At 39.4% G+C, this 27,743-nt stretch overlaps 1 protein-coding gene across 5 annotated transcripts in view; it reads left to right on the forward strand.

Moving 5' to 3' along the window:
• Positions 1–27,743, forward strand: part of CNOT10 (CCR4-NOT transcription complex subunit 10) — a 74,572-nt gene that overhangs the window by 17,479 nt on the left and 29,350 nt on the right. For all 5 annotated transcript variants that reach the window (XM_047741473.1, XM_047741463.1, XM_047741459.1 and 2 more), the window contains exons 4-12: positions 1,390–1,540; positions 5,411–5,553; positions 9,441–9,527; positions 10,173–10,256; positions 12,409–12,526; positions 17,793–17,942; positions 20,605–20,807; positions 25,988–26,109; positions 27,544–27,720. In XM_047741473.1, the coding sequence (XP_047597429.1) occupies positions 1,390–1,540; positions 5,411–5,553; positions 9,441–9,527; positions 10,173–10,256; positions 12,409–12,526; positions 17,793–17,942; positions 20,605–20,807; positions 25,988–26,109; positions 27,544–27,720 (1,235 nt within the window). The remainder of the gene's footprint in view (positions 1–1,389; positions 1,541–5,410; positions 5,554–9,440; positions 9,528–10,172; positions 10,257–12,408; positions 12,527–17,792; positions 17,943–20,604; positions 20,808–25,987; positions 26,110–27,543; positions 27,721–27,743) is intronic.

Here is a 27,743-nt window from a genome sequence, read left to right on the forward strand (position 1 = left end):
CATTGCTCAATAATTTGTTCCAATCTTTAGGGGCACCTGGGTGCCACAGTTGTTTGGGAGTCTGACTCGGTTTTGGCTCAGGTTGTGGTTTCAGGATCGTGAGATCAAGTCCCATGTAGGGCTCCAAGTTCAGTGCAGAGTCTTCTTGGGACTCTTTCGCTGTTCCTCTCTCCCTCCTCTACGTGCACTCTGTCTCTCTCAAATAAATAAACCTTAAAACAATAATTTATTCCAATCTTACCAGTGGCAGAGAAAAATTGGTTTTAATACAGATAGGTTTCCAGTTTTGTGTGTTAAATGAAATTACAAAGTGTTTGCAAAACTAAATTAAAATTTGCAAGCCTAGGGGCACCTGGGTGGCTCAGTGGGTTGAGCCTCTGCTTTCGGCTCAGGTCATGATCTCAGGGTCCTGGTATCGAGCCCCGCGTCGGGCTCTCTGCTTGGCAGGGAACCTGCTTCCTCTTTTCTCTCTCCCTGCCTCTCTTGCCTACTTGTGATCTCTCTCTGTGTCAAATAAATAAATAAAATCTTAAAAAAAAAACAATTTGCAAGCCTATTGCTTCAGCTTGGGGGAGCATGCAGATAATCATTAGTTTTAAAATGCAAAATGGTGTGATTTTTTTTTTTTCTGGTACCAGATGTAAATGTTAGTGTTTTAGCAAAGCCATTAAAAGCCTATTTTTGTTGTTTATTACTTCAAACTTTTTTTTTTTTTTTTAGTTCCAGGAACAAAACCTGAAAATAAGAGGAATATCAGAAAATATACTTCCTAGCTATAAAGCCTTAGGCAAGATAATTAAGCTTTTTGTGCTGGTCTCCTTATTTATAAAATGGAAATGATAATAATTTCTCTGTCCTCAAGGTATAGTGTGGATTAAATGAGGTATTCTTTATGAAAGGTTTAACACAGCGGGCCTGGCACATAGTTAAGTAGTTAGCTCTTGTCTATTAATGTTTAAATTTTACTTTAGTTTTTACAAAATGAAATCAAGGTTATGTATACATAGAGCATAACATAGTGCGTACAGGAAAGGTCTTTGAGTTTTGCCCACTCCCAGAGAGACTAAAAAGTGGGAGACTAATTTGGAAGCCATGCTGGCAGTTAAAACATTGATGATACTGTCACAGTAGCAAGGAAGAGACTTGCCTTGTTTTGTGCTAGGTACTACATAAAGTCCACGAAAATGTTTTACTTAATGGAATTTTATTATGAATAAAATAATTTTGAATATGTGAGAATAATTAAAATCTAGAGGTCCTGTAGAAAAGATGGAAAAATTCAGAGTAAGAAATGGCCTGTGTTTCCGTTTGTTCATATAGATCCTTTCACTTTTGCTCTTTATTTTCTTACTGTGTGAGAACATATTCTTTGTTGATTTTGTTTCATAGGTCCACTCGGCTGTTGAAGAAATGGATGGATTAGATGATGTGGAGAACAGCATGTTGTATTATAATCAGGCAGTCATTCTTTATCATCTGCGGCAGTACACGGAAGCGATAGCAGTTGGTGAAAAACTTTACCAGTTCATAGAACCTTTTGGTATGTTCTGTCAAAAATTTTCCTATCTTTGGGGGTCTTGGGTGGCTCAGTCGGTTAAGTGTCTGACCCTTGATCTCAGCTCAGGTCTTGATCTCAGGGTTGTGATATCAAGTCCCACATCGGGCTGTGCACTGGGCATGGAGATTGCCTGGGATTCTCTCTCTCCCTCTGCTCCTCTTCCGCTCTAAAAAAAAGAATTCCCTGTCTTCTCATACTTGCAGTGGCCTCTGGTCCTTGTACCTAGTTAACCAAAATCAGGGAATTACCTGTTAGTATTTAAAGAAAGAAAAAAAGCTGTGTCAGGTTTTCTTGATAGCTAGAAAAGATAAAAAATGACATCACTTTTAGATGAACCCAGGTTTTCTTTTAGCATTTCCTTCCCATCTCTCAATTTTTTTTTTTAAAAGATCTCATCCACTCATTTGAGAGAGAGAGTGAGCAAGAGAGAGAACAGGAGCAGGGGGAGCATCAGAGGCAGAGGGAGAAGCAGGTTCCCCACCAAGCAGGGAGCCTGATGGGCAGTCTGATCCCAGGACCCCAGGATCATGACCTGAGCTGAAGGCAGAGGCTTAACCCACTGAGCCACCCAGGCACCCCTACTCACCCTTCAGTTTTTAAAAATAACTTAGGGGGAGGGCTCCTGGGTGGCTCAGTGGGTTAAGCCTCTGCCTTCAGCTCAGGTCATGATCTCAGGGTCTTGGGAGGGAGTCCCGCATCTGGCTCTCTGCTCAGCAGGGAGCCTGCTCCCTCACCCGCCCGCCCCCCCCCCCCCCCCCCCCCGCCTCTCTGCCTACTTCTGATCTCTCTCTCTCTCTGTCAAATAAATAAATAAAATCTTTAAAAAAAAAAAAAAAAAAAACTTAGTGCCTGGGTGGCTCAGTGGGTTAAGCCTCTGCCTTTGGCTCAGGTCATGATCTCAGGGTCCTAGAATCGAGCCCCACTTCAGGCTCTCTGCTCATCAGGGAGCCTGCTTCACCCTCTTTCTCTGCCTACTTGTGATCTCTGTCTGTCAAATAAATAAATAAAATCTTAAAAAAAAAACAACTTAGAAATTGTTTCTGATTGGAAAGACTTCATGATTTTTGTTTTTTCTCTGCTCTTTAGATACCACTTAGTGTACCCAATCCATTCTTATTTGAGCAGTATATTAAGGCATGTTCAGGGATGTTAAGGGACAGTGAAATATTTTGTTCATTGCCTTACTGACATTTTTGTGGGTAATCATAGAATATATAGTACAGACTATGTTCGTTTTCTTGGTATCTTAAGTTACTTATTTTATGGTTACTAGCCTTGAGTAAGTAAAGTAAGAAAGGTGAGGGCAAAGGAACAAAGAGGGAGCAAATAAAGCAGCAAAGCCAGGTTCAGGAAATGGTTGTTAGAGAGGCCTGTTTGTTTCCAGTCCACAGGCAGGCAGAATTCAGTTGTGATTTTTGTCTTTTTCTCCATGTTACTTTCTTTTGAATTCAAAACACTAATGCCAGTTCCTGATTATTATAAACACCTGAGTGCTGATGTGGTCCCCCACAGGACAAGAAGTAGAGTGTGATGGCTTCTCTGTGGGACTTTGGGAAGAGTTAGAAGATCCCTATTTGCTGTCAGCCTTTGAACAGTGCTTACTGTGAATCTAGAGAGGCATTTTCATGGTGCTCCTCTTCTGTACTGAGGCCATGGTGGCTGGACAGATTGGGTAGGGAAACACCAGTGGTGAAGATGGTGTAAATTGTGACCTTTCCCTATAAAACTGGAAATCAGCATTATACTTCTATGTTTTTCTATAAAGCTGAGAGGGAGGTCTTCTGTTTTTTGTTAAGTAATCTCTACACCTAAGTGGGGCTTGAACTTACGACCCCAAGATCAAAAGTAACATGCTCTGCCAACTGACCCACCCAGCCAAGGGCCCCTATAAAGCTGGTTTTTAGAAATTCTGGAACAGTTCATAAAATTCTGTTGATCTATACTGTGGCTAAGTATGGAATATAACAACCAACTAGGTAGAATTCAGATCCATTTTTATTCCTTGAAAATTATTATTGCTCTTTTTTATTTTATTGTGTTTTTTTTTTTTTAATATTTTATTTATTTATTTATTTGACAGAGATCACAAGTAGGCAGAGAGGCAGGCAGAGGGGGGGGGTGGGGAAGCAGGCTCCCGCCGAGCAGAGAGCCCGATGCAGGGCCGGTCCCAGGACCCTGAGATCATGACCTGAGCCGAAGGCAGAGGCTCAACCCACTGAACCACCCAGGTGCCCCTATTTTATTGTTATTTTTAAAGATTTTATTTTTAAGTAATATCTACCCAATATGAGGTTCAAACTTACAACCCCAAGATCAGGAGTTGCATGCTCTTCCAACTGAGCCAGCCAGGCACCCTCCGTTATTGTTATATTTAAAAACGTTACTAGGGAGATAGATGCCTGGGTAGCTCAGTTGATTGAGCGTCCAACTCTTGGTTTCAGCTCAGATCATGATCTCAGGGTCCTGGGATTTAGCCTCGCATCAGACTCCATGCTCATCGGTGAGTCTGCTTGTGGATTCTCTCTCTTCCTCTCCCTCTGCCCCTCTCCTAGCTCGTGTGGGAGCTCTCTCTCACTCTCTAAAATAAATAAATCTTTTTTTAAAAAGTGTAAAAATATCACTACTTGGTTCTTCTACAACATGTATTTATTGAGCATGTACTGTGGACCAAAATTGTTCTGTGATGTGAAGATAATGCAGTGAATGAAATAAAGTCTTGACCCTCATTAAGGTTATATTCTAATGGGAGAGCAACACAATAAATATAAATTGTGAGATAGCTGAATGCCATGAAGAAAAGCTAAAATTGGGTAAGAAGATTGGAGATGGATTGGGAACATTATTTTTAGATAAGTCAATCAGGGAAGGCCTGGGATAAGGCAGTATTTGAAAAGGGACCTGAGTGAAGAGAAGAGGTGAGCCACATGGCTCTTGAGGGGGGAAGCATTCCGGCCAGAGGTGATAGTTTATGCAAAGAACCTGCTACGACCTTAAGTTTGGTGAGAGGGGAACAGCAGAAGTCCATTGTGACTAGAGCTAGGTGGGGAGAACAGAAGCAAATGAAGTTGGAAGTAGCAAAGGGCAGAATAGGTAAAGTCCTGTGGCCTAGGTAAGGACTTAGTGTATTAAGAGTGATGGGAAGCCCTTGGCCCTTTGTGCATTGACCACCTTGATTTTAGTTTTAAATGGAATCCACTCTGTTTGCTGTGTAAGAGCAAGAATGGAATCAGGAGGACTTGTTAGGAAGCTTTTAAGGGCTTTTGAAATTTTCTGTTCTTGATTTTAGCATTCTTTTTTAAACCTTATTTTTTATTTTTTCTTCTGAAAGGAAAGGAAAATAGTGTGACATAACTGGTTACCCTTCCTCTCTTTTTGGGCTCTTCCTCCTTTGAAATCCTCCTCAGAGTTGGAAGGACCTCAGAAGATCATCTGGCTCACCCCCCCCTGCCTTCAGGCAGGTGAAGTATTCTCCCCATTTTACAGGTCTGCTAGCTGAGGTCTAAAAATTAGCTCAGTGATATGTAGAGGTCACATACCTAGTAAGTAGCTAAGTGGGTACTGGAATTAGGGCTTCCTTCTACCTAAAGTAATACTCCTCATTTCATGCATTGGTGTTTGGTAGATACTTTTTGTCAAAGGAGTATCTGTCACTGCAACGAGAGGCCTTGAGATGTGGAATAGAATAGCATTGTTGGTATTGTAAGTTGTTCCATGCACGGCTCTAGGTGATGAACATTCATTCAAATAAAGACTTAAGTGTCTTTGCTCTTTAGAACTTTCTGAGGAGGAGTGGTCTGAAATGTTTGCTTCACTTTGGATTATAACTTTTCTTTTCCTGTTTTTTCCCCCCAGAAGAAAAATTTGCCCAAGCAGTGTGTTTTTTGCTTGTAGACCTATATATATTAACCTATCAAGCTGAGAAAGCTTTGCATCTTCTTGCTGTCCTAGAAAAAATGATTTCACAAGGCAGCAACAACAAAAATGGGAAGAATGAGGTAAGAGTTCTGAGGTGATCAGATTAAAATTTATGGTTAATATTTTTGAGTTATTAAATATTTTAACAGCTTTATTGAAATGTAATTCAATACAGAATGACCACTATTCTTAATGATACTGTAGTATTACATACTCGAAAATGGCCAAGCGAATTGGTCTTCAGAGTCCTCAGTACAAGAATAAAAACCTTTTGTAATTGTGTATAGTATAGTGATAGATGTTTCAACTAGACTTATTTATTTCACAATATATACAAATATCATTATGTTGTATACCTGATAGTGTTTACGTCAATTATACCGCAATTTTAAAAATATATATTTTTTTAAGATTTTATTTTTTTATTTATAAAAATAAATAAAAGCTAGGGGGGTGGGGAGGCAGTGGGAAAGGGAGAAGCAGGCTTCCCACTAAGCAGGGAGCCTGATTTGGGGCTCAATCCTAGGATTCTGGATCATGACCTGAGCCGAAGGCAGACACTTAACAACTGAGCCACCCAGGTGCCCCTAAAAATTTTTGTAGTAAATAAAAAATCAGAAGAATTGGGGCACCTGGGTGGCTCAGTGGGTTAAAGCCTCTGCCTTTGACTCAGGTCATGATTCCAGGGTCCTGGGATCGATCCCCACATCGGGCTGTCTGCTCAGCGGGGAGCTTGCTTCCTCTTCTCTCTCTGCCTGCTTCTCTGCCTACTTGTGATCTCCGTCTGTCAAATAAATAAATAAATAAAATTTAAAAAACAAACCATTGTAACCATCCTAATGGATGTAAAGTAGTATCTCATAGTAGTCTTAATTTCTCCACTTACTAAGGGAGTGTGTTTGCATCTTTTCACGGGTGAAATGTTCAGTTTACTGGATGTAAAGAGTAGAATTAAGACAATAGAAATCCATAATTTGGATAGACAGGGCAGCTTTCACTAGAGAAAATTTCATCATTTAAGTTCTTTAGAAAGTGCATATTTATGATGTATTCTGGAATAAGGGATTTGGTGTACATTAAGAATACTCTTAGTTCTCATCGGTTTTTTATTTTTAGATTTTATTTGTATTTTTAATTTTTTTTTTTTTGAAGATTTTATTTGAGAGTGTGCACATGCAAGCAGTGGGGAGGGCCAGAGGGAGAGGGAAAAGCAGGTTTCCCACCAAGCTAGGAGCCCAGTGTGGGCTTTGGTCCCAGGGCTCCAAGATCATGACCTGAGCCAAAAGCAGGCACTTGACTGAGCCACCGAGGTGCCTCAAGATTTTATTTTTAAGTAATCTCTACACCCAGTATGGGACTTAAACCCACAACCCTGAGATCAAGAGTCACATGCTCCACTAAGCCAACAGAGGTGGGCACCATGAGGTGCCCCTTTTGTTTTTTGTTTTGCTTGTCCTCTAGCTGTCAAGGGATGGTCATTCTCTCTTTCTGTTCCTGCCCTTTTGTTAGAAAAGGAGTATTTGTAGGGCTCCTGGGTGGCTCAGATGGTTGGGCGTCTGCCTTCAGCTGAGGTCATGATCCTGGGATTGGGTCCCCGATCAGGCTCCCTGCTCAGGGTCTGCTCCTCCCTCTCCTTTTTTTTTTTTTTTAAGATTTTATTTATTAAAAAAAAAAAAGATTTTATTTATTTACTGGGGACAGAGAGAGGGATCACAAGTAGGCAGAGAGGCAGGCAGAGAGAGAGGGAAGCAGGCTCCCTGCTGAGCAGAGAGCTTGATGCGGGGCTCGATCCCAGGACCCTGAGATCATGACCTGAGCCAAAAGCAGAGGCTTTAACCCACTGAGCCACCCAGGTGCCCCTTTCCCTCTCCTGCTGCTCCCCCTGCTTGTGCTCTCCCACTCTCTCTTTCAAATAAGTAAAATCTTTAAAAAAAAAAAAAAGGATTATTTGTAGAAAACAGATTGTTAATAGTACCTTTCTTTCTACCTGTGTAAGTTCTCTAAGTTTAAAAATAAACATTAGCATTACTTTTTACAATTTAACAGATGTGGATAGAAAAGAACTGAGTTAAATCATCTTAGCATTATTCCTAAACACTGTGTGGTAAAATACTTTGTTTTTATATTCAGTACTTATGAATGAGTTGATAAAAATATAATTCTGTTCAGCAGATGCTTGTGTCCTTTGCTAGATACTAAAGTGACAAAAATAAAAACCTTGTAGTTCACACTTTGTGTGAGAGGAGAAAGATGGGGCAGCATTTCTCCAGGCACTGGGAGGAAGGCGGGTAGGTATGATTTTGGAGAAGTTTTAAGGGTGCCTGCGTGGCTCAGTTGGTTGAGTGTTCAACTCTTGATATTAGCTCATGTCATGATCTCAGGTTCATGAGATCAAGCCCCATGTAGGGCTTTGTGGTCAGTGTGGAGTTGGCTTGAGATTCTCACTGCCTCTCCTTCTGCCCTCCCTCCTCAGATAAATAAATAATTATCTTGGAGAAGTTTGGATGTCTGATTTGGGCCTTGAAAGATGTAATATAATATAATTCAACTAGTCAGAAGCAGAAGGATGGAGCAGAATAACTGTCATGGCAGAGAAAACATCACAGAAGGTGTGAGAGTGGTACTTGGAGGAATATCTGGTAATCTGAAATGCATAGTATACCTGAAAAATGTAGGTATAGGAGATCAGGAGATGAGATTGGCAACTCAAATATTGGTCACATTGTGAAGGATTTGGGGTATTACTGGGAATCTAGTGTATGATGTTGGCAGTGTTTATATAAGAAAAAGCTTATATGACATGGGGGCACCTGGGTGGCTCAGTTAGTTAAGTGTCTGCCTTTGGCTCAGGACATGATCGCAGGGTCCTGGGACTGAGCCCCACATCAGTGGAGAGTCTGCTTCTCCCTCTCCTTCCTCTCCCTGGTACCCCCCCCAAATAAATAAAATCTTTTTTTAAAAATGTAGACATTGATCATTACATTTTGTTTTTGTTTTTAAGAATTTTTTTTAAAGATTTTATTTATTTATTTGACAGAGAGATCACAAGTAGGCAGAGGCAGGCAGAAAGAGAGAGGAGGAGGAAGCAGGCTCCCTGCTGAGCAGAGAGCCCGATGCGGGACTCAATCCCAGGACCCTGAGATCATGACCTGAGCCAAAGGCAGAGGCTTAACCCACTGAGCCACCTAGGCACCCGATCATTACATTTTTTTAAAATGTAAACATCAAAAGTTTAGAAAAGGGCTGCTGGATTGCTCAGTCGGTTAAGCGTCTGCCTTCTGCTCAGGTCGTGATCCCAGGGTCCTGGGATACAGCCCTGCATCTGGCTCTCTGCTCAATGGGAAGCCTGCCTCTCCCTTTCCCTCTGCCTGAAGGTGCCCCTGCTTGTGCCCTGTCTCTCTCTCTTTCTCTCTCTGACACATAAATAAACAAAATCTTAAAAGGAAAAAAAAAAAAGGAAGTTAAAAAATAAAGAAGGAAATGACATCTGTTTTGGGTTCAGAAAGATAATCTTGAGTTTGCCTGAGTAATATCCATGCTTTTTAAACCTGGTATATCATTATCTTCAATGAGAGTTTCTCAAAAGTAGAGTTTTCTTTAAAAAAAGGGAAGGGGGCGTGCGACGTTAAGTGTCTGCCTTTGGTTTGGGTCCTCACCTGGGTCCTGACCAAGACCCGGCTTCCTGGGATCCAGCCCTGTGTAAGGGCTCCCTGCTCAGTGGGGAGTCTGCCGGCCCGTGTTCCTTCTCTCACTGTCTCTGTCAAGTAAATAAAATCTTTAAATAAATTTTTTTTTCCTGTTACCCGCTCCATATTATTACATCTGAATCTCTGGGTGTAAGACCTGGGATTCTGTAGTTTTAAAATGTTTTAGGTGATTCAGATCAGCTCACTTATAAATCACTGATTTAAATTATGGTAAAAAATTTTTAATTAATTTTGATTAACTTTGTTTAACCACCCTACAGACTGGTAATAACACCAACAAAGATGGATCGAATCATAAAGCTGAAAGTGGAGCCCTAATAGAAGCTGCAAAATCAAAGATACATCAGGTAGCATAAATTCTAAGAGAGGTTATGCATCACGTATATTTACTAATAATTAAGAATGATGAAGAATATGATAGATCATTGAAAATAGTAAATAATTCAAGGCATGTATATTTGTTTGGCTTTGAAGTATTATAATTTAAAAGCATATTTATCCTTCTAATTGTATTTGCTTAAAATGATAATACAACATCTTTTCTTTTAATTACTTAAGGAAAGATTGAGTGAAATGGCCGGGGAATGTATTGGATGATAAAACCAGTTTGTAGACTACTAAAATTAATTCTTAATTAGTCAGGTGTGGATAAAAAATGGTAGGAAGTAGAGAATTGCTGAATCACTATATTGTGCACTGAAACTAATACTGTACATTAATTATATGGAATTAAAATATAAATATTTTTGAAAATTTTAGTGTTTTTGCTTGGAATTTAAGTATAAATTTTATTCTACCATGTTTTTTGTTTTTGTTTTTTAGAATGTATTCTAAGAGTATAGTGAAAAATAGGTTATTTAAGATAATTTAAAACTTGCTTTTGAAAACTGTTGTAAATAGGTTGGTTTGAACTTTCATTTAATTAGAAAGTAAAACTTCCAGTGTGTGTAAAACCATCACAGTTCTCACATACTAGCATTTTCCTTTGACAGTATAAAGTAAGAGCTTATATCCAAATGAAGTCCCTGAAAGCATGCAAAAGGGAAATCAAGTCAGTCATGAACACAGCTGGAAATGTAAGTTTCCTCTTAATTTTTCTTTTCTTTTTTTTCCAATTTGTAACTTTTATGTCCTAAAACTTTCTTGGTTGGATAGTAGGTATTTGTCAGTCTTAAATAATTTATTTTAGTCTATTATACTGTATATGTATATATATACCACTAGATATAGAGCTTGACATTGGGATGTAAAGTGGTGATCATACTGTGGCTATAATTTAATACTTTTCTCACTTAAAATTATAGCAAGTATTTATCTTGGTGCGTAGCCCTCAAAACCACCATCTTAAATAGCTATCTAGTATTCTGGAAATGGCTTATCACAATTCACGTAAACATTTACTGTTGGACACTTCCGGGTTTTTTTAGTTTATACCAAAATATTTATTAAAGACGTACATACAGTTCAGCTGTATCCCAAACCTGCAACTTCCAAATGATCTTTGGCTTGATAGTACCTTCAGTTTGACTAATGCTGCTAGATTATTTGAGATAAAATTACTCCTTCCTTCCACTCCCTCCACCCCACTCCTCCACTGATAACATAATTTTTAAGATGGTGGAGGAGAAAGAATTATGAACATTCTTGATGCTTTTGGGAAAACTGTTAATATTTTAAGTATGAAGTCATAAAGAGAAATAGTTTGGTTTTGAAGTATTGTAGTAGTTTGTACTACAAACAATAGTTTGTAGTAGAAATGGTTCAGGAAAAGTGACCCTAGAAATCTAGGCAGGGTCCACATTAGTCACTGGGTCAGTACTCAAGTGATTTTTGAGGAGAACAAATTATAGCCAAAGTCTGAGGAGGGTAGGCTTGAGGCTAAGAGGGAAAACCTAATTAGCCAGCTAACCATTATCAAATCTTTTTGAGATAAAAGACATGATCCTTGCCTTAACAGAAGCCGTAGCCACAGGGAAGAGAGAAACAGGAACATAAATCATTGTAATGCAGGGTAGTAGTAACACCTAAATCAGGAGGAAGTACTGCTACCTGGAATAAGCTTTGGAAGCCCTTGTTTCCTCAACGTGGAGGCAGAGCAAAGCATGAACAAGGACTTAGAAAAAAAGCCTATAGCTAAGCTAAAGTGAATAAATGATGAAATCAGGATCCCTGATGTCCTCCTAGATGAATGTTCAGTCTGTAGATCTATGCATGCTTTTGCATTCTAAATAGGTATGATACACAATAGCCATCAAAAGAAATGAAATCTTGCCATTTGCGACGACATGGATGGAACTAGCGGATATTGTGCTTAGCGAAATAAGTCAATCAGAGAAAGACACTTATATGATCTCCCTGATATGAGGAAGTTGAGAGGCAATGTGAGGATTTGTGGGGTAGGAAAAGAATAAATGAAACAAGATGGGATTGGGAGGGAGACAAACCATAAGAGACTCTTAATCTCACAAAACAAACTGAGGGTTGCCGGGGGGAGGGGGGTAGGGAGAGGGTGGTGGGGTTATAGACATTGGGGAAGGTATGTGCTATGAAGTGTGTAAACCTGGTGATTCACAGACCTGTACCCCTGGGGCTAATGATACATTATATGTTAATTAAAAAATTAAAAAGTAAATAAATAGGTATGATACAGATGATCCTCCACTGGGAGGATTCTTAGGGGAAGTGAAACATGATCTGCCATCCAAAATGTGAAATTTGTCACAAGCAAGATGAGCTCTCGAAAATAAGGCATTCTGTTAGGTAATTCTTCCATCCATAGAATGATACTTCTTTTTTTCTCTCTGGAAAGGCATTGGATTATTTGTATCCCTTTGGGTTCTGATGAATGTGCATCTACCCTAAAAAATAAGGGAGACCTCCCGTCTTTCTAAACCTTCATTGAACTGAAGGACCTAATTAAATTGGCTTCCAGTTAGTAGTATAATAGATGAAGGCAGTCTGTTGATGATCTGCAGACTGTATTCTTATCCATATATACTGTATGTATTTTTTTAGGCAGACCCTTAATTCAGTTGATAAGGTGCTCTCTGATAGGTTTAATTTTTTAGAACGTGAAAGCAATGAAAAATTGTGAAGCTACAGTTTTTTGTGAGCAGGACTTAAATGATTCATTTATGCTCTTGAATATATGCCAATACAGCAGTATGATTATTATCTCACAATAGACATCTGAAAACAAAATATAAGCAACTTATATTTTCTTTACAGTCTGCGCCCTCTCTGTTTCTTAAAAGCAATTTTGAATACTTAAGAGGCAATTATCGGAAAGCTGTGAAGCTATTAAATAGTTCAAACATTGCTGAACATCCAGGATTCATGAAAACAGGTAAAAGAAAATTGTGAAATTCTAGTATTGTCTTCCTGGCTCTTCTCTCTTTTGTTGTTTGTTTCCTACAGTGCTCTTCAGTATGATTTTTGCTAGTTTTTAAAAAATGAAATGTTTTATTATTTCTGCTGCAAAAAATTCTTAGAACTTATTCTATTATTTGTTTCCACTTTATTTATTTTATAGATAGATTTATTTATTTTAGAAAGAGAGGAGAGTGCACGGGGAGGGCCAAAAGAAGGGTGGGGGGAGAAAGAGAGAGAGAAGCAGACTCCCCACTGGTTGCAGAGCCTGAGGCTGGACTGATCCCAGAACCTGTGTCAAAACCAAGAGTTGGATGCTTAACCTACTGAGCCACCCAGGTACCCCTATTTATTTCCATTTTAGACGAAGCTTCTAAAAGTAAACTTTTCTTTCACTTCACGTATGCTTTCTTTCATTTCATTTTTTAATACCAGCCAACAAATTATGTCCAGGACATAAGGTCCTTGGGCTTTTACTTTGTGAAATGAAATCTTTTAAGGAAATGAGATGATAATGTTTTTACTTTTCCCTTTTCTCCCATAAAAGCTGTGAGCATATGATGATTTTTTAGACTATTAACTATATCAAAAATATTTCTATAGGGGCGCCTGGGTGGCTCAGTGGGTTAGGCCACTGCCTTCAGCTCAGGTGGTGATCTCACTGTCCTGGGATCGAGCCCCGCATCGGGCTCTCTGCTCAGCAGGGAGCCTGCTTCCCCCTCTCTCTCTGCCTGCCTCTCTGTCTACTTGTGATCTCTGTCTGTCAGGTAAATAAATAAAATCTTAAAAAAAAAAAAATTTCCATAAAGTTAAGAAGGTAATTATCATTATCTGTTCTCTATTTAGAAAGTTGTTTTTTTTTTGTTTTTTTTTTTAAGATTTTATTTATTTGTCAGAGAGAGAGAGAGAGAGTAAGCACAGGCAGACAGAATGGCAGGCAGAGGCAGAGGGAGAAGCAGGCTCCCCGATGAACAAGGATCCCGATGTGGGACTCGATCCCAGGACGCTGGGATCATGACCTGAGCCGAAGGCAGCTGCTTAACCAACTGAGCCACCCAGGCGTCCCTAGAAAGTTGTTTTTTTTTTTTAAGATTTTATTTATTTATTTGTCAGAGAGTGAGAGAGAGAGCAAGCCAGTGAGCACAACAAAGGGGAGCGGCAGGCAGAGGCAGAAGCAGGCCCCCTGCCAAACAAGGAGCCAGACGGGGAACTACATCCCAGAACTCTGGGATCATGACCTGACCCAAAGGTAGAGGACTAAGGGACTGAGCCACCCAGGCAACCCTTTTAAGAAAGTTTTAATGAGGAGCGGCATCTGCGTGGCTTAGTCAATTAAGCGTCCAGCTCTTGATTTTGGCTCTGGTGATGATCTCAGGGTAGTGAGATCAAGGCCTGCACTGGGCTCTGTGCTGGGTGTGGAGCCTGCTTAATTACGATTCTGTCTCCCTTTGCCTCTCTCCCTGTCTAAAAAAGAAAATTTTAATGAGTTGCTTAATACTGTTAGTAAAATGAAAGGTAAAATTTGAGGTTTTCTTTTAAATTCACATCATTGCTGTTTTATGGGGAGAAAGGAGGAAAATCCATTTATTCAAGAAGTGAAGTCAAACATTTGAAAATGTTTTATCCCAAGTTTAAAATGCAAAGATGGGGGGCACCTGGGTGGCTCAGATTGCACTCTCTGCTCAGCAGGGAGCCTGCTTCCCCCTCTCTCTCTGCCTGCCTCTATTCCTACTTGTGATCCCTTGTCTGTCAAGTAAATAAAATCTTTTTTTTTTTTTCAAATAAGTAAAATCTTTTAAAAAATAAAATAAAATAAAATGCTAGGATGGGGTGCCTAGGTGGCTCAGTTGGTTAACCCTCTGACTTCTGGTTTCAGCTCAGATCATGGTCTCAGTATTGTAAGTTTAAGCCCCACGTGGGGCTCTGTGCTCAGCGTGAAGTCTGCTTTAAGGATTCTTTCCCCCTCCGTTCCTCCTCACCTTCACATGTGCATGCTCTCTCTCAAATAAGTAAATAAATAAAATCTTAAAATGCAATGGATGAATAAGTTTTTTGGGATGTTTTGTTTTAGATTCTATTCAGATACGAAGACAGAACACACATGCAAGGGCGCCTGGGTGGCTGAGTCCATTAAGCATCTACCTTTGGCTTAGGTCGTGATCACAAAGTCCTCCGATCAAGCCCCAAGACGGGCTCTCTGATCAACAGAGAGTCTGCTTCTCCCTTTCCCTCTGCCTGCCGCTCCTCCTTGTTGTGCTTGCTTTCTCTCTTTCTCTCTCCCTGTCAAATACATAAATAAAAGAAAATCTTTAAAAAAAAAAAGCATACCTGCAGACATACTCACTGCCCCCCCCCTTATCCATTCTGTTAAGTGGGGTTGTAAAAGATGGAGAAAAGCAGTTTGTTCCATACAGTTCTCTTGGATATTTTTTTTTAATATTTTATTTATTTATTTGACAGATCACAGGTAGCCAGAAAGGCAGGCAGAGGGGAGGGGGCAGAGAGCCAATTCCTACTGAGCAGAGAGCCCGGATGTGGGGCCGATCCCAGGACCCTGGGATCATGACCTGAGCCAAAGGCAGAGGCTTTAACCCACTGAGCCACCCAGGTGCCCCTCTCTTGGATATTCTGTTTTTGTTTTTGCTTTTTTTATTGTCATAATTTCCCCTCAGAGGCCCATAACAACCAAACACTGAAATGATCTTTCAGACTAAATATTCAGTATCCTTTGAGAAAATTTTGCTTAGGGTTGTCTTGATACAGATTTCAGAATCAATGTTATTAGGCTTGGGGCGCCTGGGTGGCTCAGTGGGTTAACCCTCTGCCTTCAGCTCAGGTCATGATCTCAGGGTCCTGGGATCAAGCCCTGCATCAGGTTCTTTGCTCTGCAGGCAGCCTGCTTCCCCCTCTCTCTCTGCCTGCCTCTCTGCCTACTTGTGATCTCTATCTGTGAAATAAATAAATAAAATCTTTAAAAAATATATTGTTAGACTCTACAGTGGTGTGAGGAGCAGGACATATAGTTGACTAGTCAACAGTTAAGATGATCTAATGGGGGGCGCCTGGGTGGCTCAGTGGGTTAAAGTCTCTGCCTTTGGCTCAGGTCATGATCTCAGGGTCCTAGGATCGAGCCCCACATCGGGATCTTTGCTCAGCGGGGAGCCTGCTTCCCCTTCTCTCTCTGCCTGCTTGTGATCTCTGTCAAATAAATAAATAAAATCTTAAAAAAAAACGATCTAACGGGAAAGATTTTTATATAGTAGTTATATATTTTATGTACTAATACTTTTCCATAGTTGTTAATTTTTTTTTTCCATAGTTGTTAATTTTAAAATATTCATTTCTCATTTGTAAAATGTAGTTTTTGCTGCTGATTAAATATGCTTGTTGGAGAAGATTTGTGATTAGAGCATTTCTTAAATTGCTCACAATGCCACTAGCAGCGGCAGCCTCCTTTAGACATTTTAATGTATATCCTGCTATCTTCCGCTGAAGTCTACTATTTGTCTTTTTAAAATACACATCAGAAGAGAATCTTTAGATTTTAGTATTAAGCATTGATTATCCTGAGTGTTAATTTTGTCAGTCTAGTCTGGCATTTTATTTTTTTATTTTTTTATATTTTTTAACATTTTATTTATTTATTTGACAAAGAGACAGTGAAAGAGGGAACACAAGCCAGGGGCAGAGGGAGAGGGAGAACCAGCTTCCTGCTGAGCAGGGAGCCTGATTCGGGGCTTGATCCCAGGACCCTGGGATCATGACCTGAACCAAAGGCAGATGCTTAACCCAGGCACCCCAAGTCCGGCATTTTATATCATTGTGGAAAAGACTATCAGTAAATTGTTTTGGAGTATTTGGAAGCAGTTTACAAGAAGAAAACTAAAGGTTGGGTTGCTTTCATTACACCAAAATAAAACCCAGAGAAATGAAGGGTTGAAATGTAAAAATCATAAAAGCAGCTAAAGAAAACTTGAATATTTTAATATTGTGGGGGGGGAGACTTGAGTAAATTTCATCCAAAATGCAAGAACCGTAGAGTTTAGGAAAGATGATTAATATCACCACATAAAAATATAAAACTTTTTATGATTAAACACACATACATACACACTGAAGCAGGTCGAAAGACAGGTGACACACTGGCTTTGAGGACAATATTTTAAACAGATGCGACAGGATTCTGTAGCATACTAACAGGTAACCAATAGGAAAAACATCCATAACCAAAGTTTTAAAAATGGGTGAAGAGCAGAAAGAAGCAGTGTGTGTATTACAGGATAAGAAGTAAAAATGCCTGGGGCACCTGGGTGGCTCATTTGGTTAAGCCACTGCCTTCAGCTCAGATCATGATCTCTGAGTCCCAGGATCCAGTTCCACATCAGGCTCCCAGCTCCATGGGGAGTCTGCTTCTCCCTCGGACCTTCTCAGCTCTCATGCTCCCTCTCACTTTCTCTCTCTCAAATGAATAAATAAAATCTTAAAAAAAAAAAAAAGAAAGAAAGAAAGAAATACAATTGCGTAATAAGCTTGAGAAGATAGATGTTCAGCCAGTGATATTTAAAGAAATGTGAACTAAAAGAACAGTGGAGACTTTAACAAGCAAAAGTAGGATATTATATATTCTGTTTTATGTGTTCTTGCTACTCATTTAGTTTGTTTCCATATCTATTGATTCTTTGAAGTTTCTACATAAAATTTTGTTGTGTGGATGCAATGTGTATAATGTTACTAATGTTACTTTTTGTCCTTTGCATTATTGTATTATTTGCCTATAGTTATTTAAAAATCAGAAGAAGAGATTGAGCAGGCTAACAAAATCAATGGGTAGGTTTGGTTTATCACCTTTAATAAAAGATTTTATTTTCTATTTATTTTTAAAAGATTTTACTTATTTATTTGACAGAGAGAGAGAGAGATCACAAGTAGGCAGAGAGGCAGGCAGAGAGAGGCGGGGAAGCAGGCTCCTTGCTGAGCAGAGAGCCCGAAGCAGGACTCGATCCCAGGACCCTGAGATCATGACCTGAGTCGAAGGCAGAGGCTTAACCCACTGAGCCACCCAGGTGCCCCAATAAAAGATTTTAAAAGGAAAGGAGCTTAGAAAATTTTCAGATGTCCTGGATTTCAGATGCCTTGTAAACTTTTCCATAAGGACTAGGTGGAATTGCTGTTGCACTGCCAATTCTAGTGTGGCATTTGTCAACTGTAACATTTTTGGACAAATTTATTTGTGTTTTTGTCAGGTGAATGCTTGAGATGCATGTTCTGGAATAATCTTGGTTGCATTCATTTTGCCATGAGCAAGCACAATTTGGGAATTTTCTACTTTAAAAAGGCTCTACAGGAGAATGACAATGTTTGTGCACAGCTCAGTGCAGGCAGCACTGATCCAGGTGAGCCCATTGCTGGTGGACAGTTTGTATTTTACTACTTGAGAGCATGATATTAAAGATCAAGCGTCTGAGCACTGAGTAATGTATAACATTGTTGAATCACTTATGGTGAGTGCTGTGAAGTGTGTAAGCCTGATGATTCACAGACCTGTACCCCCTGGGGCAAATAATACATTATAAGTTAATAAAAATAATTTTAAAAAATAAATTAAAAAAAAAAAACACAAAAAAAATTGTTGAATCACTGTATTGTATACCCAAAACTAATATAACATGGTAAGTAAATTATACTGGAATTTTAAAAATAATTTTCTTTAAAGAATAAATAGGTAGAGGGTATGTGCTATGGTGAGTTCTGTGAAGTGTGTAAACCTGGCGATTCAGTGACCTGTACACCTGGGGCTAATAATACATTATATGTTTATTGAAAAATTTAAAAATTGGGCGCCTGGGTGGCTCAGAGGGTTAAAGCCTCTGCCTTCGGCTCAGGTCATGATCCCAGGGTCCTGGGATCGAGCCCCACATCGGGCTCTTTCCTTGGTGGGGAGCCTGCTTCCTCCTCTCTCTCTCTGCCTGCCTCTCTGCCTACTTGTGATCTCTCTCTGTCCAATAAACAAATAAAAAAAATCTTTAAAAAAAAAAAAAAGAAAAGAAAAATTTAAAAATTATTAAAAAAAAAAAGAATACCTGGTGATCAGTGTCTGGTCAAAATGCACCCATAGGCACCTGCCTACAATTAACATTGACCCTGACCAACAGGATTGACTCTGGGGATCTTTCGTAGATATGGCCACTTCAAATAGCAAGGTGGTAGGAGTAATTATCAAGGAAATTTAAATTACATTCACTTTTTCATGGATTTGAAAATCAGTAATCCATTGGGATAATGTTACAAAGCAAAGTATGTTGCTAAGATTTCTTGATTACTTTTTTTGGTGTTTTTGTTGTTGTTGTTTTCTTTTGTTTTTTAAGTAAACTATATGCCCAGCATGGAGCTTGAACTCACAGCCCTGAAATTAAGATTTGCATGCTTGGGGCACCTGGGTGGCTCAGTGAGTTAAAAGCCTCTGCCTTTGGCTCAGGTCATGATCCCAGGGTCCTGAGATCAAGCCCCACATCGTGCTCTCTGCTCTGCAGGGAGCCTGCTTCCTCCTCTCTCTCTCTCTCTCTTTCTCTCTCTCTCTCTCTGCCTGCCTCTCTGCCTACTTGTGATCTCTGTCTGTCAAATAAATTAAGAAATCTTAAAAAAAAAAAAAAAAAGTTGCATGCTTTACCTACTGAGCCAGCCATGTGCCCCTAAACTAGTTTTATTATAGCTTCTTTCCAAGGTTTCACATGGGATGTTATAGGCAGCCTGACAGTCTTTATTTTTTTTTTAATTTTTTGCACCTGACAATCTTTGAGCAAATTCCTGAAGTCTCTTATTTTAATATTCATATGCTATGGATCCTTGACCTGGAATGCTTAAAATCAATCAATTATTTAGCTTTTTTAAACATAAAAATACTGATGAAATGTGTATCCAGAATTATAAGTAGTCTTATTTTGTTATAGACTGTGAAACTTCGAATAAGCAAGTAAATCATAGTCGTCATAGATACAATATATTTTTTATTTTCATAGTAAGGTTCTCAGACCCCTGCTAACATTAGCAGAATACTTCTGGCTAAGAAAGCACATTACAGGGACGCCTGGGTGGCTCAGTTGGTTAAGCAACTGCCTTCGGCTCAGGTCATGATCCCAACATCCTGGGATCGAGTCCCGAGTCAGGCTCCTTGCTTGGCAGGGAGCCTGCTTCTCCCTCTGCCTCTGCCTGCCACTCTGTCTGCCTGTGCTCGCTCGCTCTCCCTCTCTCTCTCTGACAAATTAAAAAAAAAAAAAAAACACATTACAATAAAATGGTTAACCAAAATGAAAGTTAAAAAAGAAAGTGAGAGGCACCTGGGTGGCTCAGTGGGTTAAAGCCTCTGCCTTCGGCTCAGGTCATGATCCCAGGGTCCTGGGATCAAGCCCCGAATCTGGCTCTCTGCTCAGCGGGGAGCCTGCTTCCCTTCCTCTCTCTCTGCCTACCTCTCTGCCTACTGTGATCTTTGTCTGTCAAATAAATAAATAAAATCTTTAAAAAAAAAAAAAAGGAAAGTGAATCTTCTAAAAAAGGTAGCAAGGTGGTTTAAGATTCATAGAAGTCAGTGGGTCCTTTGTTTTCCTGTCTGGACCATTGTTACCTGGGGAGCTGGCAAATAAAAGACATGTCAAAAGACATCTCACAAGCAACTGAGATGACTCTGGAGAATATTTGTGGGATTGAAGATGAGGATCATCACTAGCAGAGAGCTATTACAATTTTACACTGGGCCAGAACACCTCAGTTGGTTAAGCATCTACCTTTGGCTCAGGTCATGATCCTGAGTTCCTGGGATCCAGCTCCATGTTGGGAATCTCTGCTCAGTGGGGAGTCTGCTCCAGGTCCCTCTGCTGCTCTTCTGGCTTGTGCTCTCTCTGTCAAATAAAATCATTAAAACAACAACAGCAAAAACTTCACACTGGGGTCCTTGGTATTAAACAAGGTAGTATTTAAGTATTTTACAGAATAAATGTTTTCAATGTAACTGTTATTTTTAATCTAATGATTTTTTTTTTTTTACCTAATTTGTATCATTAGGCAAGAAATTTTCGGGAAGACCCCTGTGTACTTTACTAACCAACAAGAGGTATGAGCTGCTATATAACTGTGGCATTCAGCTTCTTCACATTGGAAGACCTCTTGCTGCCTTTGAGTGTCTGATTGAAGCTGTTCAGGTTTATCATGCAAATCCCCGCCTCTGGCTAAGGCTGGCTGAATGCTGCATTGCTGCAAATAAGGGGGTGAGTGCTCCTTGGATATCTTTTTGAACCTATAACCTCCCCTTGCTTGTTGCATAGAAAACAAAAAATACTTGGAAACACACAAGACGTCATTCTCTTATAACTCTCAGGGAATTTATAAAGATAGTCTGTTCTTTAACAATTGGATAAAAGATTTAGTTTCTTAAAGTCATTGGTTAACATTCTGGTTCTTAAAGTATAGCAGGCCATATCAGCAGTCACATTAAAGAGGTGAAGCCAATGAGAGGGCCATATCTGTTGGAACAGTGACCTACTAGCTGCTGGGGCAGGGGCCATATCATCTGCTGGCCTGAGTATGGTATGTGCATCAGGTAGTTAGAGTAGGACTAAGACCATGAGTGTGGAAAGAACTGTACAACACTGCATTTCCTTCGGTGCCTACGGGCTTTACTTTTGATTCAGTAAATGGTCCAGAGTTCATGGATTATCAGGCTGTCTCCCTCACACCTTTGTCACCAGCGACTGAGAAATAGGCCAGTTTACATGGGTGTCCTTGCCTAGATTATCTGCATGTAGTGGTTGGTGGAAGCCTTTGGAATCTCAAGTGGGGAGTGGTCAGTAGGAGTAGAAGAAAGGTTGTATCAGAATTACCAGATGCCTGTATCACCCCATTTCCTACCCACCCCCCACCCTTGCTGTGCTCTTTGGCTGTGTGGAGATTGGGAGGCCTGGCACCTGAGGTTTGCCTGCCATAGGTGATATAGATGTTTTTGCACTCCTTCTACTGCTGAACAGCACTTCCTGAGAAACAGCTACAAAAACTAACATTTAGAAGTATGTTTGCCTGGCAGTATTCACACGTGATACTGAAGTAGTTTATGATTTGGTATGTATATACCACTAGGGGAAGAGATAAGTGCTATCTTTGATAAGGGCTTTAATCATTTATTTAAGTGTGACTTGTTTTTTAAAAGACAACTTTTTTTTTTAAGATTTTATTTATTTGAAGAGAGAGAGCACAAGCAGGGAGAACAGCAGACAGAGGGAGAGGGAGAAACAGGCTCCCTGCTGAGCAAGAAGCCTGATGTGGGACTCAATCCTTGGACCCTGGGATCATGACTCGAGCCAAAGGTAGATGCTTAACTCACTGAGCCACCCAGGCACCCTAAAAGACAACTTTCTTATTGGATAAATCTTAAATTAACTGACAATTCTAGGTAGTATTTATACTTTTTTAAAACAATCTCTAGAAATTTCTTACTCTTTAATCCATTGATGAATGTAAAGGTTGGAGACCTCTCATTTGGACAGTTACTGGAAACCAGGGAGTTAGATCTTCTTAGGAGTAGAGAAATACAGTAAGGTTTAAAATTACTTATTTTTAGAAATAGTACCTTTAGGATTGTATTCATTCTATGGATTTTATTATGAAATCCTCCTGCCCCCCAATTTTCTTATACAAAGTTCTAAATTTCTAATTTTTTTAAAAAGATTTTATTTTGAGAGAGAAGAAAGAGTGTGCACAAAAGGCAGTGAAGGGCAGACAGAGAGGGAGAAGCAGACTCCATGCTGAGTAGGGAACCCAGTGCAGGGCTCAATCCTAGGATTGTGGGATCATGACCTGAGACAAAGGCAGACACTTAATCAACTGAGCCACCTACACATCTCCAGAATTTCTGATTTTTAAAAAATGGTAGGGGTGCCCTGGATCGCTATGTCAGTTGAGCATCCAACTCTTGGTTTCGGCTCCAGTTGGGATCTCAGAGTTATGGGATGGAACCCTGCATCCAACCCTGTACTCAACAGTGTGGAGTCTGCTTGGGATTCTCCCTCTCCCTCCTCTGCTCCTCCCTACTGCTCATACACACACTCTCTCTCTGAAATAAATAAAGTCTTTTTTTTTTTTTTTTTTTTTTTTTAAAGATTTTACTTATTCATTTGACAGAGAGGGAGACACAGCAAGACAGGGAACACAAACAGGGGGAGTGTTAGAGGGAAAAGCAGGTTCCCCACTGAGCAGGGAGCATGACGCAGGTCTCGATCCCAGGGTCCTAGGATCATGACCTGAGCCAAAGGCTGCCACTCTAAATGGACTGAGCCACCCAGGTGCCCCAGTAAATAAAAATTTTTTTAAATGGTAAAGATGACTTGATTGCTATAATTTGGTGAATCTTGAAACACTCAGTTTGTGCTACAAATAGGACTTTACCAAAAATAATTATCTAGGGGCGCCTGGGTGGCTCAGTGGGTTAAAGCCTCTGCCTTTGGCTCAGGTCAGGATCCCAGGGTCCTGGGATCGAGGCCTGAATCGGGCTCTCTGCTCATCAGGGAGCCTGCTTCCTCCTCTTTCTCTGCCTGTCTCTCTGCCTACTTGTGATCTCTGTCAAATAAATAAATAAAATCTTTAAAAAATAATAATAATTATTATCTATGTCTATACTTCCCCTTCTAAAAAGGATCTGAAGTGCCCTAAAAGACAGTGAAAACAACTCCCAAAATAATCCTGAATAAAACCAGAAAACAGGGTCGCCTGGGTGGCTCAGTTGTTGGTCATCTGCCTTCGGCTCAGGTAATGATCCTGGGGTCCTGGGATCGAGCCCCACATGAGGCTCCCTCCTTGGCGGGAAGCCTGCATCTCCCTCTGCCTGCCTTTCCTTCTGCTTGTGTTCCCTCTTTTGCTCTCTCTCTCTCTCTCTCAAATAAATAAAATCTTAAAAAAACAAGAAAAACGGAAAACAAAATCCCGATAAATAATATAAACTCCAAATAAAATTCCATAAAATGGGGACACCTGGGTGGCTCAGTTGGTTAAGCAGCTGCCTTCGGCTCGGGTCATGATCCCAGCGTCCTGGAATCGAGTCCCACATCGGGCTCCTTGCTCATCAGGGAGCCTGCTTCTCCCTCTGCCTCTGCCTGCCATTCTGTCTGCCTGTGCTTGCTCTCTCTCCCTCTCTCTCTGACAAATAAATAAATAAAATCTTAAAAAAAAAAAATTCCATAAAATGTATTTACTCAGTATAGAAGGAATATTGAACAAAGCAGTTTGTACTTTCAGAAATAAAATCATTTTGGAGGTGCCTGAGTGGCTCAGTCTGTTAAGCAAGTATCTGCCTTTGGCTCAGGTTATGATCCCAGGGTCCTGGGATCAGGGTCCCTGCTTCTTCCCCTGCCCCTCCACTCTCTTGTGTGCTCTTTCACTCTGTCTCTCTCTCAAATCTTTAAAAATAAATAAGTAGATAAATTCATTTTTTAATAAGAACCAATTAATTGTTAAATTGGTGATGCTGAAATGATTTATGTCCTGTTTATGTGATGCTCATTGCTTCAGACCTGCTTTTAGCAGAAGCAGGGCTTACGCATATTGGGTAGGTATAATATATGAGAGATCTACTCATTGTAGAATGTAGACTTAATTGTAGGAAGGTATTTAAGCAATTTTAAGAGAAGACTATTAAAATATATAAATGAAATGTGCTGGGTTTTTTTCTTAGTTCTGAAACTCAGATATGTTGAGTGCTATTCCTGTTATGGCAATATAAAGTAATATTTTAATTACATATGATTCTTCGACATCATGACTCATCTGACACACTTTCTGGCTATTGGTGTATTATTTAAAGTATAGTTTATTGTTGTGGATTTTTATTTCCATTCCATCTTTGTTTTCATATATTACATATTCACATCTAGCCATCTGATCTGTGTGGATGACCTTAAAGATCAGGAAAAAATGTATGGATGAATCTGGGGCAACTGGGTGGCTCAGAGGGTTAAGCCTCTGCCTTCGGCTCAGGTCATGGTCTCAGGGTCCTGGGATCGAGCCCTGCATAGGGCTCTTTGCTCAAAGGGGAGCCTGTTTCCCCCCCTCTCTTTGCCTGCCTCTCTGCCTACTTGTGATTCCTCTCTCTGTCAAAATAAATAAATAAAATCTTAAAAGAAAAAAAAGTATGTATGGATGAATCAGAATCATTCTAAATTTATCACCACCACTAGGAAAAGAAGTCAGAATGGAAGTCCCTCCCAGTACTGGTTCAGAATATCCACATTCTGTAATTTTTCATTAATGTTGCTTGGCTACCTCCTCGACACAAAATTTCCAATCAGAGAGGCACCTGGGTGGTTCATTCGGTTAACGGTCCAACTTTTGGTCTCCACTCAGGTCATGATCTCACGGTTGTGGGATCGAGCCCCTCATTGGACTCTGTGCTTAGTGTGGAGTCTGCTTCAGATTCTCTCTCCCTCTCCCTATCTCTCAAATAAATAAGTAAAATCTTTTTAAAATATTTTTTACTTAGAACAGTTTTGTTGTATTTTTAAGCATGTTGTATTTTTTAAGCACTGTGTATTATTTTTGTTTAAAATGAATATGCAAGTGAGTCCTTGTTTTATTAGAAGTCATAAATAGAAGTACAACCATAATAAACTTATAGTAGGAACAACAAGTAACAGTACAGAAACATTATGCTTAGAGAAGGACTTTCTGCAGGGCAGAGTTTAGCTCTGAGTTCATATGGATTGGCTCCAGTTTATTCCTGAATATGAGAATCTGCCTGACTTTATATGACTAATTGGAAATCCACTGCAGGTAACTCAGACTTTGAGTGAAAGGGACGGTAAAGGCAGCTGACACCCACCATTAACTTGCCATAGTAAGATGATGCATCTTAGTGAAATATCCTAAAATACTATATATGTGTAAGTAGCTTTTACTGTTTTCTTTTACAGGGTTTTAGGATTTTAATTTCCTAGAAGGCAAGAATTGAGCCCATGTAAATTTCAACATATAGCTTGTCCAAGTTTGGAAGTTGTTGACAATTTAATGCTACCAATGAAGAAGGACAAGATTTGTGTTTTGGAAAATAGAGCTGTTTCCCTTTTTCATTGAGTTTTTGTGGCTCTCCTGTGTTTCCTTACTCTGATGTCAAAGTACTGTAATATGCAGCATGGTCCCTGGGATATAGAATGTTCTAAAGAAATGCTTGAGTCATTCTTGAATTGCCTTTTTTCCTTAGTATTACCTCAGACTTCATATTAAAATACGGCATGTATCACAGACCTCCTGTTTCATGTACTAACTACCCTTCAGTATGGAGCATCCTTCTCTCCACATCAGTGGATCTTAGGAACTTCCTTAGAGTAACTGGAAAAGTATTAGATCATTTTTCATATTCTGTCTTACAATTGCATTAAATTAATTGGAAATTATTTGTATTTTGTAGACTGCTGAACAAGAAACTAAAGGCCTTCCGAGTAAGAAAGGAATTGTACAGTCTATTGTTGGTCAAGGCTATCATCGTAAAATAGTTCTAGCATCACAGTCCATACAGAATACTGTATATAAGTAAGTATTTTGCAAAGAGGAAGTCTAGATATTTAACATTGTTTCACATAATATTATTTATGTATAAAAATATGCAAAAGACTTATCACTTCATGGGAGGAACCACTTTGTAGCTAGATTTTATTGCTACTTCAACAAATACATCCCCGTGTATAGGTTCACAGTGAGTATTACCTGATACAGGATTTCATTTTATCACATCTGTGCTGAAACTGTTGATGGCCTAAGAGACCCTGGTCTATTCAGTACCATTATTCACAATGTCCAGAAGAGGGCATCTTGATGTTTCCTTTTTATATAATTTATTATATAATTTATCATTGATGCTTTTTATTTAGGTGTTCTCTTATAGTCCCTAAAACTAATTCTTAGTATTTAGAAAGAAAAGTACTAATAATACACAAAGTAACCAAAGCATTATAAAGCTGTCACATGTAAACCTTCAATAACTTTTAAATACGAACATTTTTATCTTGTATAAAGATTCCAATTTGGAGTTGCTGTTATTTCTAAAGTAGTAAGCTTTTTTTTTTTTTTTTAAGATTTTATTTATTTGTCAGAGAGAGAGGGCGAGCACAGGCAGAGTGGCAGGCAGAGGCAGAGGGAGAAGCAGGCTCCCCACAGAACGAGGAGCCCGATGTGGGACTCGATCCCAGGACGCTGGGATCATGACCTGAGCCGAAGGCAGCGGCTTAACCCACTGAGCCACCCAGGCGTCCCTAAAGTAGTAAGCTTTGTAAAAAATTTGCTGTAGTTTTACTTTTCCAAAAAATAAAATTGTTCCACTGCCATTTAAAAGTTTTAATAATAGTAACTGGCACACAATAGTTTGGTCTTAGTTTATTTCAACTATAAAGCACTTTTCTTTTAAAGGCTTAAGATGAAGGATCATCTTCCTACAATTTCAAAATTACTACTGCTTTTCACCTTTTTTTTTCCTAATAAAGGTTAGTTTGGTGTATTGAAGAATAGAAGGTTACATAAAATCTCAAAAAAATTATAAGACAAAACTTTGAAGTATTTTCAAAATGAGATCAACCAAAATGAGACTCAAATGTGATTATCTACGTTCTTTCCAATTCTTACTGTACTTGCCCTGGTCCTCACTATAATCTTCCTTGTCTATAACTCTTCTGTTACATTAAAAGCAACATTACAGATAACCTTTAAACTGGTTTCCATCCTTAATCCCATTCCTAGAGATACAATTTATGTGATGTGTGTACTTGCTATATATTATTCATATGTTTTAAAATTTTATATGTAATATTTAGGATTTAGGTTCTTTAGGATTCTCTTGTAACTGCTTTTTTTCATATTTCTACCTGTCAGCAAATTTTCATTCACAATTCTATTGGTTTTTTTCCTGATACTAGAAAAGTCTTATTTATTTTTAAGTTATTTACTTAGCTAATTTGGTTTTGTTTTTTTAAGTGATGGACAGTCTTCAGCCATTCCTGTAGCCAGTATGGAGTTTGCAGCCATTTGTCTCAGAAATGCCTTGTTGCTCTTACCCGAAGAACAGCAAGATCCAAAGCAGGAAAATGGGTCTAAAAATAGTAATCAATTAGGTGGGAACACGGAAAGCAGTGAAAGCAGTGAAACTTGCAGGTATTCTAATCCCTTTGGCCCCC

This window comes from Lutra lutra, chromosome 1, assembly GCF_902655055.1.
Source record: "Lutra lutra chromosome 1, mLutLut1.2, whole genome shotgun sequence".
Classification (NCBI taxonomy): Eukaryota; Metazoa; Chordata; class Mammalia; order Carnivora; family Mustelidae; genus Lutra; species Lutra lutra.